This window comes from Dromaius novaehollandiae, chromosome 12 (genome assembly GCF_036370855.1).
Source record: "Dromaius novaehollandiae isolate bDroNov1 chromosome 12, bDroNov1.hap1, whole genome shotgun sequence".
NCBI lineage: Eukaryota > Metazoa > Chordata > Aves > Casuariiformes > Dromaiidae > Dromaius > Dromaius novaehollandiae.
In genome coordinates, this window is record NC_088109.1 from 10,117,246 (window position 1) to 10,134,675 (window position 17,430).

Sequence of the window (17,430 nt, forward strand, 5' to 3'; positions counted from 1 at the left end):
TTCAGCTTCGATTAAACAACTTTAGGATTGTAGGCCCTAAATGTGAGAGACATAGAGAGATAAAGGCTCTGACGCTCCCATGAACACCATCTCTCAGTATTTCTAAAGCTGATATGTGGACTTATCTTCCAACATGGCTGATGTTTCCTCACACAGAGTTAATTCACAAAAATTTGAGATATGAGTGTGGTGTGGTGTGTCTTTTTTTGGTCATTTTTCAGATATACTAGTTGAAGAAGACCCAGCACCTTGTGCATTCTCAGGGAATGGACGTCAGTGTGTCATGAATGGCACTGAATGTAAGGGTGGATGGGTTGGACCGAATGGAGGCATAACCAACTTCGATAATTTTGCATTTGCCATGCTGACTGTGTTCCAGTGCATCACCATGGAAGGATGGACTGATGTGTTATACTGGGTAAGTAACCTCATAAAACACTGAGCTTTGCCTATTCTTAAACAAGCTTCAATGCTCAGATGAGAAATAAGCTATGTTTTATAACACTATAAGCAAGAAATCTTGGTGAGTTTTGCAGTAAAGGAGCCCAGCTGCATTCTTCTTCCAGTCAGAGCATCTTAGTGGATTCCTCAGGCTAAAAAGGCCCTTTAGAAACATATTTATTCATTGCTTGCTTGGGGTGTGTGTGTGTGTCTTTGTGGTGGCTTTTTTTTTTTTTTCCCTATTCCTTTTGGATAAATGTAATATATTTATGTCCTTTGGACTTGCATTTTTCATGCAAGCCTACAGTTCTTAAGTATGTCTTTTCTGATTAAGCTTAAGAGTTCTCTTTTTGCAATATTTCTGCAAAATATTTCACAGTATTAACATTAATTAGACCCAGACGAGCTCATCTGTCATTGCTTGCCTTGGGGACTAAAAAATATTTGTTAAATATACAGAAACAATTAAACTCACAAGAGTTGTAAGCCCAACATTGTCTCCATGAAAATGGCAAAAGATATTCAAAGGCTTCTGCTACTGGTGTAAGCCCCTACCTTTAAATGCTACTTTATCATCAAGGTATGGAACCTCCACAGTCTTGCAACATAGACAGCTGGACACAGAGTGGGAAACCAGAGCTATTTCATCCTCACTTTACAAATGAGAAATGGAGAAAAAGAATGTACAGATTTCTAAAGGTATACCTAAATAGGCAGGTAGGCACTTCTTTGCCTAGCCACGTTCTGGTCAAAGGGCATTAGGTGCTTATATGAATCTTTAAGCACTTACATATCTGACCTGAGTGACTTGTCTGAGTGCATTCTTGAAGTCTATGGCAGAACCAAATTTGAACCCCAAAACTCTGGATTTCTGTTTTCCCTAATGTAATTGCTGACAACCAGTGCGAATATTCTGTACTACTTAATACTCAGCAGTAAGTCTTTGCAGCAGTTAGGACCTTATACCAAATGTAGGTTGAACAGTTTGATTATTGGAAAAATTTTTATGAAAGAAGAAAATTGCGTAATAGTAAGGATCACTATTAGGAAGCTGTTAAAAATGAATGAGCTATCTCAAGACATTCCTTACTGGAATTGCATTCTAGGATATGTTGCTCACAATGGTTTACAGATTAAGTCAGTGTGGCCAAGTGGTACTATTTCTTAATATCAAATCTTCTGTGAAGTATTGCATACAGTTAAGGATGTATTATTATCCTGTGAAAGAGCAATTATGTTTAATGTGGTCATTTGCTTCAAATCAAGATGAAATATGCTGTAGCTAAAAAAAAAAAAAAAAGTACACTAGTGTGTACAGTCACAGATAAAAATCTGTGATACTGGAACTCTGTGAGATAAGATCACTGTTACACAATAACAAAAATTGTAAACTGGCATTCCTTTAGGATTGAAAGACAAAAAAATTGACTAAGATTCTCTGCCTTCTACTGTCTGTTGTTAGACACATAAAATTAGCCATAAACATGCAAATCTTGAATACTAAGAGTCTAACAATAGCACAGTAGTTACACATGTGCTAATTTATTGTTTCTGATAGTGTAGACTTCTCTTCTATGGTTTTTCTATCTCCAACTCTTCCTAATTTTCTAAGAGACTATGGGCATGTAGGCTTAGTATGTGCCTTATATGATTTGTGTTTTGTGGTGATGGCAGTTGTATTTTCATCACCACCACCCCCAAAAGGAAAGGGAAGGATTGACATGATTCTCTAGATAAAATACACACATTTAAAAAATTTTTCAAGATAAATGTACACCCAGATTTTGGTACTTGATAATTCCAACTCTTAATCTTTATGAGGAAAATTAGTCTAAAAGCTTTAGGATAGTTTAAAACTATAGAAACAGTTAAACTGAATGTCTCAGTAGTAAACACCTTTTTTCCCAAAGAATTGATCAGATGTGGTTTTTAAAATCTTGGTGAAGTCTCCATCAACACTACAAAAAAAAAAAAAATAAATAAAATAGGGTACTCTGAAAATTGTCATGATCAGACTACTTCAAAAGAAAAATCAAAATTGAAAAACTGCACACAAGTTATTTTTATGTATTTCTCTGTAATGAGTTCCCAAAGACATTTGTAGGTAAACAGATGTCAGTATTCATTCTATTTCAATGATAGTGATTATTAGCCGGAGAAGCAAAGAAACATATTGACCTTGTGAAATGTAATGAAAGTCAGATACTTTGTTTACTTTTGAGTCTGTCTTAACATACATTTACATAATTAAGTTACAGATCTAGGTTCTTTTGGTAGACCCAGTGATTTGCCCATTGTCAAGTTGGCATCACTTGATTGGACAGGAGCAATGACATTTTACATGAATTACCCCTTGATTAAGCTGAGGTAGATTTAGCTATCGCTAGTTAGTAAATGGAAAAGATTGTTTTAATCATAAAAATGTTAGGAATATATCAGATTTCAATAGAGAGTCTTAAGAGCGAAGGAGACCTATATATATAGTGTGTGTGTGCGTGTATGGGTTTTGTTGCACCCTCTTCCCCCAATTAGAAAGCTGAGACCCAGATTGGGTGAGTTTTAAACAAAATATAAACACAATAAGTAAATAAAAACATTAGAAAACACACAATTCTGATTTCCATTTGTTCACTATGTGAACAGTAAAATTAGCTACGTAGGCTTATCTTGCTAGCAGGTGTAAGTTGAGTGGGTGAAACACGTGCAATATTTTGCATCGTGTTATTGGCATTCTGTTAGCAAGAATGACAGCTGAAAATGACAGCTTCCAATAACACTCGCTAGCACAGCTCGTTATCACCTGGTTAACAGCAGTAAACTGCTTCAAAATTCTCCAAGCTTCAATAATGATTTTTCTCTTAGGAGCATCTAATATAGACTGAGGGCTTGATCCTGCTACTGCTGGACACCCTTTGGATCCTGGTGACTCAAATGGACATTCTGCTACTTGCCAATTTGCATCCGATTCCCATATGCTTGACTAGGGTGTCGGTGTCTCGCCACTTCTTTTCTAATTTATATGCAACCCACTGGCTAGCATGTATATTATGTATTTCATCTACTAAAAATGTGGCTTTTAGTGGCAAATGCTAGACTTGCAATAAGAAGTTAAGGGGTAGTGTCCTTGCTGTTATCACCAGCCAGTGCAGCATATGTATTCCTGAACAGTGTAATATGTTTGTGAATGCACGTCTGTACATCTTCTCCATTTATATCAGGACTGTGTTTGCTCCCAGTCAGGGGAGACTATTTGCTCTTTAGCTCCAGCTGAAGGCTTATGCCGTTAGCTTTGGAAGTAGTGCAGTCCTTGTTGTTGGCAAAGTGGCAGCTTTTGTGTACCTGTGTTTTTAATGCTCTGGCTCACATTCTAAAGCTGAGAGCTTAGTATTCTTTGCCGCATTTTCAATTTACATTAGCAAGCACTCAAAAATTACAGAATCTGAGTCTGCATTTGCATATGTTCACTTTTCTTTACAAATCTGGCTCTAGAATTCTTTGTGTCTTTAAACAATCCAGATTTATAGTTTACTAATGGCAAGCATGTATTTTGTAAACTGCATTATATTTTATCTCTTTTACTGGATAAGTAGGAACATGCATAAGGAACACACATAACTGGTACTTGCCAGTAAACCCCCCAATTTCTCCATGAATACCAGAATTATCATATTCAATTCTTTTTGCTTTCTCAACAGTGAAGTTTGTTATCTACATGCAGACTACTGCAATTTGAATGAGAGGAGTGCCTCTGTGAAACAGTCAAACTACTTGGCATGACAGATCACTAGCATAGATGATTAAATGATGGTGCAGCTATATTGGTGGCTAATGACTTGTATGAAGCCAATCTTATGGACAGAAGTTGCTTTACTAGTTCAAATACTTACAGCTCATCAAACACCTTACATGAGCTTAAAAGCACCATTCAGGCTGATCTAGAGATTTTTAGGATGGAAGACTGGGCAGCACTCAGGCTTGCAGTGTTGGATAATAGTACATGATGTCTTACATATTCTTGCCTACTAAGACAAATACTGATATTTTAACAAGATGTTCTCTCAAGGATGCATGTTAGAAGTATACAGTTCCTTAATGGAAATGTCTAGCTAATCTGAAATATATTTAAAACTGTTATAAGGTTTAAGGAATAGTGGTGTCTGGATGTTTTTCAATATACCCTTTTCTAACATGACAACTTTCTAAAACTATGTCCTTTACTACTGCTTGATGGTAATATATGTCGTCATTAAAAAATATTTCATTCAGAAATCCTCTGCTTACAAAAAAGTGTGCACTTATAAAAGTGTTTATTACCTCAGGATTTGAGCTTTGTATGCCCCAATATACTCCTTGTGGCAATTTAGAACATTTAAATAAAAGCAATAATTTCTGTGACACAATCTGTGCAAACTGCGTTGCACTTTTGCAGATCTCAAGTATGCAGGTGTCTAAGCAGACATTGCATTAATGTTACTGTAAATAACCTAAGTATCTTAAGATAGAAAAATGCTATCAATATTTCTTTTAGTTTATTTCCGTATAGAACAACAGATATGGTATTCTCACTACCTTTCTAGTAGTACAAGACAACTTTCCTGATTGTGTGTAGGCTAAAAGGAAGAAAACCATTATATATTTATTTCTTTTCCAGCTGGATAAAAATTTGGAAGAATGGTTATAACTCCCACGTAAGCCTAGACGTGAAAAAGAAAATACAATAATAAAAAAGCAGGGTTTTATCAGTTCCCTGCAGAAAGGGAAGGCTTGTTATCGAATCCAAACAATGCTCGTCAGCAATGAATTTCAGCTTGTATTCTGAGAAAATCAAAGGATGCTTGACAGCATTTTGCTCCTGTGTATGTTAGCTGCAAATGTTCAATAAGCAACATTTAAAATTTTTGAGGGAATATGCTAGAAAAATCTTACAAAATCTTGATTTCTGCCTTGATTTGCCTTTTATATACTCAGGATAGCTTAAAACTATTCTCTTGGTGTCATTCAACGCCACTCACAGGTCATCTAAGGGAGTCTCTTGAGTGAAACAAGGCAGTTCATCCCCAAAGGCATTGCTGTGCTGGCTGCACTGCACTTCTAGCCTTTGATGACTAAATAGCCAGAAATTTAACACATGAGATCCAGCTGGAGAGAGTGGTAGAAATTGTGCATGACAATATTAATATATTGCATAAATCACCCTTAAGAGCCATGAATTTGCAGACATGATTTTTTGAATTTTGAGTGTTAATCACTTGAATTCACTTTCATGTAAAAATGTAGTTTAAAAAAACCTGCCTTCTAGGTAATGATTTGGACTAAACTACTTTTTTTTGGGAGGGGGGCCTTTAGATATGAAAAGCTCAGAATCAGCGAAGTTTAGATTGTAAAGAGACAATAAGTAGGTTACCAATAAATTAGAAACTACAGACAGAGACAAAAGGACCTGAAGAGAGAGCTGCCAAGCCAGGGACTAGACATAAAATAGACATAAAAAGTCTGAATTAACATTACAAGGGATGATCATATAATGTAATTTTTTAAAATGAGCATCTTAGAACAGAGAGCCTACCTGAGAGGGTTTTAAACTACCTCAAAGGGAAAAATATCTTCCCCATGAATTGAACCTGATTTACTTTGACAAGATATCGAGTATCCCAGTTCTAGCTGACTGCTGACCTATACTGCATTCAAAGCATGGAACTAATTCCTTGTCATAGAGCATTGCAAATACTCAAGAGAACATATTACTTCCCCCAGAAAGTTTAAATAAAATGGACAAAAACTGGATTAGAAGTAGGGTAGACTTCAGGTAGCTGCTGAGAACACCCATTGAATATTTATACTTTCCTCTAAAAACTTCCACAAAAAGCAAATAATCACTTGAAAATCATCCTGATTCCCAGGATGTCCCAGTATAACACTGATTATCAGATAAATTGAGATCTAACTTGGCTATTGGATTTTTGTTTGCACATCTACCTGAATTAAGGTGACAGTTACACACCATCAATCCAAATAATTCTCAATATTATGCTTGCATTTTTCATGTACCTAAATAAACTGGAAATATTAACTACATGAAATTGTTACATAATGCCATATGGAATTAACTGGCATAACAGATTTTAAAAAGGAAAAAAAGATACTTTAAATACTGCAAAAGCAGATACTGTTACGCTGTGCATTTTAATACATTATTACTAAATATTAGAAAATAAACACATTGTTCATCATATTAGCTCCTTCACTTCAATAATTAAAGTGTGTGGTTTTTTTTTCTTTCCCCTGAAATTTAGCAAACCATATCAGTATGAGGATTTTATAAGTTTCTTATGCAGAATAGGTAATTCCCAAATTAACATGCTGCAATCAATGAAGGAATCATACACTCCAGATCTGTTATAGCTGGTAGAGTAATAGCTTTACTTCAAATAATTCAGTAGGGAAACATCTCTGGGTGGTTACTGTGTTGCAGAGGCAGTACTCTGCATTTCACTGTGGTAGTGTATGTCTGTTCTGCCACCATTGGAGGATGAGGCCAGAATGATCCAACCTGGGATAGCTATCTGGAAATAAGAAAATAATTTCTTGTTGAACAATCATCGTTGATGTCTAGGCTTTCCTTGTAAAAATTGCTTGAATTTTTTTTTCTAGCCAAAGATAGTAAACTGAATGTTTAAATAACACCTACGCTAACTAAAATAGCATTAAGTACTAAAAATGCATCTGAATGAAAAAATAAGGCCTTTGTCTAAACTTATTTCTAATCAATATTAGAAAAAAACGTAATTCTAAGCCATTAGCTTTGAAGAATAAATGATTATTAAGTGACTAAGTTATATGCCTTAGTAGTTAACAGTAGTTAAAAATGGCAGAAGATAGAAACTGAGATGTGTTTGGATAGATAAAAGCAAATTAATGAAACCAAAGCCATTTCTTACAAGATGAAATTTAAACTTGAAGGGGTCACCTATATGTGTATTATATGAAACTTTACATGTAAAGTTCCCTATACTAATGATGGGGGGCCAAGTTTAGAACTGACTAATTATGAGGCGCTTTAGTTATTGTAGAAATTTTTCACTTCACCAAGGGGTATATTTCTCTTTAGCCACCCTTAATGTCCCAGCCATAGAATTCTGATTTGCTAATTGCTGATGAACTAAAATGCTTAACAGAGCAATGGTCCAAGAGTTTACACCGCACTAGTGCACATCTCGGCATGCCTCTATGTCAACAGAATAATAGAGGAGTCTGGCCAACCATGAGGAAGCCAGGGAAATTATGCTGTAACTCCAGAACCCAGAGAAGATTGAAGATAAAAATACATGTTTTTACAATCCAGTCTGGAGGCTGCTATGTTTCACGTACAGCCCCTTTTAAGCCAGCTTTAAGTTAACTCCACTTCAGCCAAGAGTATATCAGGACACAACCTTTGAAGCTAGCAGACTTCGGAAAGCCGCATGGTATGTTCTAAAATGAATAAAATGGACAGTTGGTGATCTAAGGGCTTGTGCACCTATGGTGCATGCTTCCAAAAAAATGCAGGATTGTTCCCCTTTCATGAAACACTGATTTCTGAAGGACTCTTATGCCCTTCAAGAGACTGAGTTTGTAATTCTTAATCACTTTAAGATGTTAGCAGGGATGTTCTAGGTAAAGATGAATAAGCCCACCAATTTTGTGTCCATTAAAATGTTATAAAAGGAGGAAGGTAAAATCAAAAACTAAGGAAAGTACAAACTTTAAGTGAGTTTGAAAAATTGTGGAAAATAATCAAAAATGCATAATGCATTTATGCATTCGTGCTTTATATATGTAATAGTACAAATGCAGAATTATAAGTGTTGTTGTATTGCTTTATCATCATCCCGAGCTAGGGATTAGATTAATTAATACATTCAAAGAGTTTGCAACAATCTGCAGTAAACCAATACCATATGTCTGACAAAGTAAGGCCTTGATCTGTATTGTGATTCTCATGCAATCACACATGGGAATTGTACTCACAGTAAGGGTAAATGCGATTTTTATAATAATTAAATCTGCTGCTGTGTAATATTAATGACTGTGTGCTGTAAATTTGGCTTGCTCCCTGTTTCACTTCAGAATCTTGATCTCTGATCATCTACACTGCATTGCAGGACAGTTCACTCTATCTGAAGCACAACTAGCAGATAATTCACCCCAAATTCCAGATAAGACAGATTCAGATTGTATCAAATTTGGCCAATCAGCTCAAGATAACTTTTCCGGACTACAAAAATACACTCACAGATATATGCCTGTAAATATAGTGTGTCAGATATGCAAAGGAGATTATTTCTTCTCTACCAATTTAATTTACCCAGAGTAACTTTTCTGCAAATCTAGGATTGTCAACAGGTGGATCCTTTTACAAGGACTTTAGATCTGTCAGTTGCTGTGTGCTTCATGAAAGGGACAGGAAGAGCTTCAAAGTTCAATTCAGAATTCTTTTCAAAGCTGTTTAAATGTACAACACAAAAACTGTAATTAAAAGTCTATGTAAAAGTAATGAAAATGCCAGGCTGTAGCCAGAAGTAGCATCTCTCTAGAATGAATGCTGTTAAACACCTGATTAGTACACATCTACCTACTGGGGGACTAGCCACTAATTAACAAAATTACGTGATATGAAAAATAGTTACTTTGCCTTGCATATCATCTAATCCATCATCCAGTCCACCATCTGGATGACATGATGGACAAACTAGAGGTATAGTACATCAATGAGCCACAGGTGGTGGGAGTTTTGCAAGGCTTTTTATTTGAGGATTTGAGACCTCGTATTGCCTAGATTTCCTAGTTTTATTTATAGCATAGTTTAAGGAGTTTTATTGTTTTATGATTTTTAGTTGCAACTCCCAATAGATCTAGACCTTGTGTCTGTTTAACTCCTTATTCTGCACTTCAGATGAGAAGTTAGCTTTAATCTTTTCAACTGAAATGCCTCATTTCTGAGGATGGAGATTATTTTTTGTGCTCATATACTAACTAAGCTCTGCTTCCGTCTTCAATCAGAAGGCAAATTGACTCTCTTAATCTTTCTGTAATTGAAATTTATGGAAAATGCCACTTGACATCCATGAAATGAGCAGTAAAGTTTTCCAAATGGATATGACTTCTTTATTCTGTCACCTCTCTGGTATTACTGTAATAAAAATATTAATTCATGAATAGAAGGTACAATGCATTACTTGAATAAAGTTTAAGTATCTAGATTGAAGTGGTAAAAATCTTAAGCTGAAGCAGTTTCAGGCTGTTGCTTTCAGAAATTCAGTCTTAGTTACTGCCAAGATGTTCTACTGGATTAAGGGTTCCCAAGTTAGCAATGCCTTTGAATTAGTTCATCATCTGCCAAAACCAAAACACTTCTTCTAGCACTGGTTAGCTACAGTTTCTAATTTTCACATCGCAGAGCATTAGTCCTAGTTAGATTAGCCCTATAGCATGGAGCTAAAAAAAAAATCAAACTGCATAAAAGCAAAAGGGTTTTTTTCATATATTATGCACCATGTATCAAGTTGGGTTGCAGTAACTCTCAGAGCTCTTTTTTCTCAAAACTTTGTTTTTCCCCTCAAAGCAAAATTTCCATGATTCATCTTTCAGGTTTTTTTCGAGATGATTTAGAGCAGGAAAATGGATGATAAAGAGAAATAATTCTTTCTCCTTGGCATAGGCACCTCACATGCTAAATATTGCTAAAATTATTGCACAGGAAACTGAGCTTAAGTAAAGCCAGTTACTAAGTTACAAAGGTAATGTAATGGCAGTGTTAAGAAAGACCTTATTTTTCACATGAAAGTTCTGTTGTAGGGTCGGATTGTGGAAACTTGAAGTCCTTTCAAATTGAAGGCAATGATCCTCACCTTTCTGAATGGCTGTAGCCCTTCTCCTCTTTAATTTCTCCAAAATACAATTTTATTGAAATTAAGAGTGGAAAAAAATCCAAATCAAATATATCTTTACGGTTTTCTGTCTTTTTTTTTCTAGCAAGCCTAGTAAAAACTGTAAATTACTTTTCAATACCTCAGCTAAATTACTAAAGCATTGTAACATGATATCTAGAGAGATTATTTTAAAAGGTACATGAAGAAGGTATGTAGCAGAATCATTTCTAGTTGCTTGGAAATTTTAGTTTACTTTAATTAGTATAAAATGGTGTAATTGCAGCTCACCGTTGAAGGAAAGTATCTATGGGCCTTAACCTGCAAAGACTTAATGCATGTGCTTACATCTAACCACATGTAGTACCACTTGGCAGAACCAGAGACTAAGATACATTTAAAAAAAATAAATAAAATGAGAAGTATTGTTTGTCAAAGTTTTGCTCGCATGTTTAAAGTGGGACTGTGTGTTCTAACAGAGATGTTAAGGACAGGAGTCAAACTCGACCTGACTGTCAACAAAACTCAAAGTCTTATGGCAAATTTCAGATGCAACATACTAGACGTACAGTGACATTCACAGAAGAGGAAAAACTTTGTCTAAACATTGTTTTGCAACAATACATCCAGTCTGTAATCCTCACCATATTTTTAAGTCTGCTGAATTTTTCTGGCTAAAAAACAGCTTTAGAAGAACCTATTGCCAACTTGCCAGTATAATCAGAAAAGCCAAAATAATTCCCCTTTCATAAGAGAAATGGTCCAAGAAGTTCCAAGTCAGATGTGACTTTGGTAACTTACTGAAATGTCTTTTTGTACCTGAATGGTTCACATACAAACAGTTTCCTGTGGTTTCAAAATATTTCTCTTTTTTTTTTTTTCTTTTTTTCTGAATAGGGCTTTTTAGATTTCCATGTATATGTTTCTTGAATCCATCTTCTGATGGGTGTAATGAGCTTGCTAAGAATTGATAGTGGAAAATGTCTTTGTAGAAAAAGTTGTGTGAGCCTATAAATAGCATATTTAAAGTTCACACACTTGAACCTTATGTAAAATATGTCAGTGACAACTTCATTTAAACTTGATCTTGGTATAACTTTGGTTCAGAAAGTTTCTGCAATATTTCCATGTTTCCACTATGTTTATAAAAACCAATTTCAGTTTTTCATTTTCAAAAAACTGTGTTCATGTTTTTACACAAATGCATTCTCATTTATTTCTTTTTCAGTTAATTTAAAATATCTGCTTACACCCAGATTTAGGTATTTCAGGAAAAAATTATTGAAGTTTTTGATACAGAAAAAAATATTACTTGTACTGTTGAGATGTTTCTGTCACTTTTCTCAGAGGATCATTCATATAGCTAAGATGTATATGATATACTTTGTAAGCATCATTTTTACTTAATTAACAAGCTAAATTTCAGATTCAGTTCTTGTACTAGGACTTAAAAATCAAAATTGTTGCTGTGCCCCATTTATATGTTTGACTACACATTTTTAATCTGAATGCTAAGTTCACTCAGTTTTTTCTTTTAGAGCATGTATTAGGAATGCAAAGTGAATGTGGTCAGTGCCTTTTCCTATATTATTGTTCTTTGACTCCTGAAGGAATGCATAGAAAGCTGTCTCACCTGAATGATTTAATTCTTTTTCTCTGACTCTTCATTGCTCTTACTATAGTGATCTACTCTATAAGATCATCTTATTTCTTGCAGATGAATGATGCTATGGGATTTGAATTGCCATGGGTGTATTTTGTCAGTCTCGTCATCTTTGGGTCATTTTTCGTACTAAATCTTGTTCTTGGTGTATTGAGCGGGTAAGCATACACCTTTTTCATCATGAAGGCAGAGTCCTGAATTCAGTTGCCATGAACACACAGGTTATCTTATACAGGTGAGACTTCAGTTGTGATGACATTTCTTAAAACTTTTTTTCCTTCTGCTATAATTAGAACAGAAACAGTTTTCTGTAGCTTTCATAAAAATAACATACAAATACCAAAATCAGAGTTTAAACATCCCAGTTTATGTTCTTCATGTCCATACTTGTGGCAAAATTATAAAAAGGACAAATAATCCTGCTGTACTTACTTATATATTTTATTTTAATTCATATCTTCTGTTATAAGGCATCATATCTGCAATTTAGTCTGGGTAAGTAACGAAATTAAGTGAAAGTTCATTGATTTTAAGAATGAAGTAAGCCAAAAGTTTCAACGTTGAAACCTACGTGATCTGGCAGCTGCAAAAAAGGACTCTGCTGTTTAATGAATGATTGAATCATAACTTATTTCCTTACATTTTACAGGTAAATGATGCAATAGGATGTGAATGGCCATGGATCTATTTTGTTAGTCTTATCATCCTTGGCTCATTTTTCGTACTTAACCTGGTTCTTGGTGTACTTAGTGGGTAAGCAGTTGAGTTAACGTTGTGTATGCTATTGCTACTTGTAAGACGGCCTCTGCATTTACTCAAGCTTCTCAGTGATGGCTTTTTTGCATGCACTGGAGATTCTTATGTCATCTTACCAATGTTTGCTCTTTTGACTGAACTGTGTGATCCTAGTGCCTGTATCTGTCTGACATCACATTCACCATGCTTGCCAAAAAATATTCATTAAATGAGGCACTAATCTTCTCATTGTATAATATTCCAGCAGGGAGAAACATAATGCACACATTGAGAGATGGATGGCACCTGTACAAACATTTCCCCACTTTAGTTATAGATGAGCATCCTTTTCTGAAAGCCCAACTTACGCTGTTGTTCAAACGTACATAAACCAAGCAAAGCGTTATTTGTATTTACCAGTCATGTATCAAAATATTTTTAATGAGTGTTTCAAGACCTGTCTTACAGAAAGAGTCTGACTGGGTTACTATGATACAAAATGTATAGTGCTTCCTGTGCTGCTGAGCTGTGTACTGTTAGCTCCCATTGTTTAAAATGGGAGCTAGGACAACTTGCACTAGCAAGCTGATATATTTATCAATAATCAAGTAACAATGTAATATGCTTTTCAGTGGCAGAGGTTGTCATGGCAGTTTGTTGGTTTGTGTACTCCAGACTCTGGCCAAGAACTGATGTCAGCTGTAGCTGTATAATGGAGTTTAGAACTATAACTTATGGCAACAATTTGCAAGCTTTTCTTTTTACATAGTCACAACCTCAGAAAGGGGGTTGTTTACTTTGTCGTTTCCTGGTTTCCAGTCCACTTGGGGTACTTAGCTTGGGAAACTCCAGCTTGTGGTAAAGGTATTTTCTGAAAAATAAGAAAAGATCCTGCAAGCATTTGAGTCCTTAACAGAAATTATGTGCATTATAGTTTTATGTATTAGGTATGAGTTAAACAACATTTGATATTGCTGTGGCAACCTTAGACTAGCTGTGCCATCTTTGCAGCCAACAGAAAAACCTCTCTTGCTTGCAGTGAAAGCAGCCTTACAGCTGATGGTGTCATCAGACTGCTGATTGCATGCACAGCTCTGTTCATGACTTTGTCCTGTTTTGGATTAGATTTGAAAGGTGTTACAATGCCTTATTCTGTTCATGGGAATCAGGCAATCAGAAATAAAATTTCCGAGTGCTGATAACTATATTACAAGAGCATTTTTATCTAGTAAGTGGTTTTATGTGTTTTTTTAAAATCACAAGTCATTTATCTTTGACAGAATATTGTTACACATAGGAAACTAGGGAAAACATGGTCCGTGGTTACACTACTGTCAGAATTACTTTACAAATAGGATGTTTAAAAGCAAAGAGAGAGTGTGCTAAGAACACGCTGCTGATTCGTGGTTTTAATCTCTTCCTTCTGAAACCATTACCCACCCTCTAAAGGCCTATTTATACGGTCATATTAGCTTTGTTTTATTCAGGGACAAATGTGCAAATTGTTGCAAAACTAAGGGCCTAGTTTTCATGTCTGCAACTGGACAAACACTTTACTGGACAAATGGAAAAAAAGGAAAGAAAGATAAATGAGGCTAGTTGCTGTCTGGTTTATCCCTGTAGGTTTGATCCTGTCACCTAATATAGTCATAGTTCCAGTGAAGTCATTAGAGAGTTAGATTTTCACAGTTCCTTTCCCTGGCTCGTAAGAAGGTCATAGGCAGCAATTGGTTTTCTTCCTGTTGTGAAGGTGTGGGAAAAGTTAATTAAAATATTCCTCTTTTTCCTTGCTTGACTCAAATTAATAGTTTTTGGTTGCGGGTTTTTTGAATTGTTTAAAAATTTGTGGGGAAAGTAATTCCAGATATGGTGTTTTGATGCACACATTCATTTCCTCCAGTGAAGCCTTGGAAACTTAGAGATCCTCACAGCTGAGCTTTATATTTAATACATTTAAAATATTTTATAAGGGTTCACAACATTATAATACATTAGTTATATGTTTTGACTGCATGGTGTCTGTTTTTTAATCAAATATTTTTTAAGAGCTGTTAAAAATTTGCTGGGTAAAACAGACAAATTACAGTAGAACATTTTTGACTGCATTCCTTTGCAATTGCATTATATTTAATGGGTCTTGAATGTGTATTTTAGGGCATCAGTGTTGGTACTATTTCAAGAACTTTCCCTTGCTTCTGTTGTGATGAGCCAGTTTTGAGGAAAGTTTGTTGAAATATGGAGTTGTTCTACAGCCACTGTTACAATGCAGAGGAAAAGGTGTTTACTTATCCTTGGATTCCATTCTACAGACGAGAAATGACCACTGATTTCCAAGTATTGCTTGATTCTTAAGCTCAGATCCATTGCTGTTCTGAGTCCTTGCCCACCTGCCATCAATTTCCAGCAAACTCAAAAGGCAGTGGCAAGTATCATGTGAACTGTCCTGAAATTCACCTTCTGCCACGGTGTCATGTAACTGCAGTGTCATTTTAGCACTTAGAATGCTTGATGGAATGCTTGAATCGGTGTTTTCCCGGAACACGTGAAAGAACCTTCCCAATACTCCAGTTGTTTGTGATTTCCATGTTGAAGGAAAATGATACAAGTAAACTGAAACTGAATCATTGGTGATAAATATCACCAGTGAGTGAAACTGAGCAGGTAAAAGAAAGAAAAAGATAATATTCCTATAAGACACCTATTATACCAAACTAATGTTTGGTACATAAGCAAAGAAAATGTCCTGGCACACTTGTTTGAAACTCTGACAGGGTATGGCCAGTATGGAATGCTGTTACACTGATTTATTTTGATCACTGAATGCCTTTATATATAAATTCTAAAGATTTTCCACATGATTTCTGTTTAGGCCTACCTGTCTAAATTCTACATGTAAAAATTTGTACTAGTAAAATCTTGTGAATGTGTTAGTATTAATTATCATGAAGCTATTTTTTTTCAGTTCTGAGCCGTGCATAGAATGTGTAACACATGCATTCTTTGTTCTTATTTAAAAGTTGTTAGCTTTTACATTTTACGCTCTTCAAGTCATATCATGAAATTTGGTTTATGATAAGTCTACAAGGAAAGTCAAATTTTACTAAACAAATTGAAGTCTAAGAAGGCAAAAATTATGCCAACTGGCTTGAAAAGCATGTCTGTGCATACGGATTTTGGAAGTGGAATCTGAATACTTAATGCACCTTTTCCCTATGACAGTAATATTTCTTGTAATGTCAAGTTATGCTGTGTATGTTTAAATCTGTCTGCTGTTTTGATCTGTTTGCTGTTTTAAAATATTCATTATTTTTGAACTCCTTTGTTACGCTGTGACCATCTGCCCCTTTGTATTTCTGTACTGCCTCTTGTGCATTGCATGGTTGCTGTATTTTATATTGCACTGATGATTTGGGAGATCTTTTATTTAGCCCTTTCTGAAGGTGAGTATTTCCTGGTGATCCATGTCAGTTTTGTCTGCTTAGGGAGACATTCATAAAAATTAAGTTCATATTTTTAATAGCAGATGTGTAAAGTAACAGAGAAATAATGTGTGTCTGGAATTGTATCTAGTAAATATTTTAATTTTAGACGAAAACTGACAGGATTTTTTTTCTGAATATTCCCTTGAATAACAAGGATGGATAGAATTCATGGGCTTGAGGTTATATCAGTATAAACTGTTTTTCAGTAATTCACCTTATTCAAAATACTCATTTTTTTTAATTTCTGTATTAAACACTGGTGGTATTCATGTCATTCTCAAAGTGAATTCTAAAGTGAAAAGCCAGCTCAGTTTGCAGTACTCTGCAGAAAAAGGAAGTCTAGAAAAAGACTCCAGCTTGGGCTCTAGAAACGCCTCCAGAACCAGCTTGAGCTCTAGATCAAGCTCCAGAAATGGCTGCAGAGCCAGATTTAGGAAAAGCACCAGAACTGGTTCCAGACCCAGCTCCAGGAATGGTCTTTAGGAACTGTGCTACACCTAGCTCTAGACGTGCATGCTGGGAATGTTCTCTAGATCCAGCTCTAGAAAGGAATTGCTAGAGAGCTCTAGACCAGCTCTACGGGAAAAATAATTGGGGGAGGGGGTCCAAAAAATGTGATCAGTACTGCTCTAGAGGAGGAAGGCATCTAGAAAATGGATGTTCATTACTGGCTCTGGACACAGTTCTGGAAAAAGGAAAAAAGAACCTCTGGAAAATGGTCTCTAGAAACAGTCTGTTGAATTGACTATAGTCTCTATAGACTCAAGGGTGAAGGAGTGGGCTCTAGAGATACTCTAGATTCAGCTCCAGACATGGGGCCTATCTCCAGAAATGGCTCTAGTTGCAGCTCTACTGAAAGGGCTCTGGAGATAGTCACCCAGAAAGGGTCTGGATACAGTTCTAGAAAAGGCCTTTATAAAAGGAGCTCCAGAAATGGCTATAGGAAAGGGCTTGAGAGAGCGCTCTAGATCCATCTCCAAAAAGTGACTGAGCAATCAACTCTAGATCCACATCAAAAAAATGGCTCAAGAATTTGCTGTAGTCCAGCTCTGGGAAAGGGCTCTTAGAATTGGCTGGAAATTTGACCTAAGATCCAGCTCCAGGAAGGGGCTCCAGAAATGACTCTAGATACGGCTCTCGGAAAGGGCTGTAGTGATGGCTCTTGGTCCAACTTTAACAGAGAGTTCTGGAGAAGGCTGCACCT

At 35.7% G+C, this 17,430-nt stretch overlaps 1 protein-coding gene across 7 annotated transcripts in view; it reads left to right on the top strand.

Annotated features, from left to right (window-relative positions):
• The window catches only part of CACNA1D (calcium voltage-gated channel subunit alpha1 D), a 209,679-nt gene that overhangs the window by 78,193 nt on the left and 114,056 nt on the right, over window positions 1–17,430 (top strand). For all 7 annotated transcript variants that reach the window (XM_026102807.2, XM_064518903.1, XM_064518906.1 and 4 more), the window contains exons 7-8: window positions 222–418; window positions 12,659–12,762. In XM_026102807.2, the coding sequence (XP_025958592.2) occupies window positions 222–418; window positions 12,659–12,762 (301 nt within the window). The remainder of the gene's footprint in view (window positions 1–221; window positions 419–12,658; window positions 12,763–17,430) is intronic.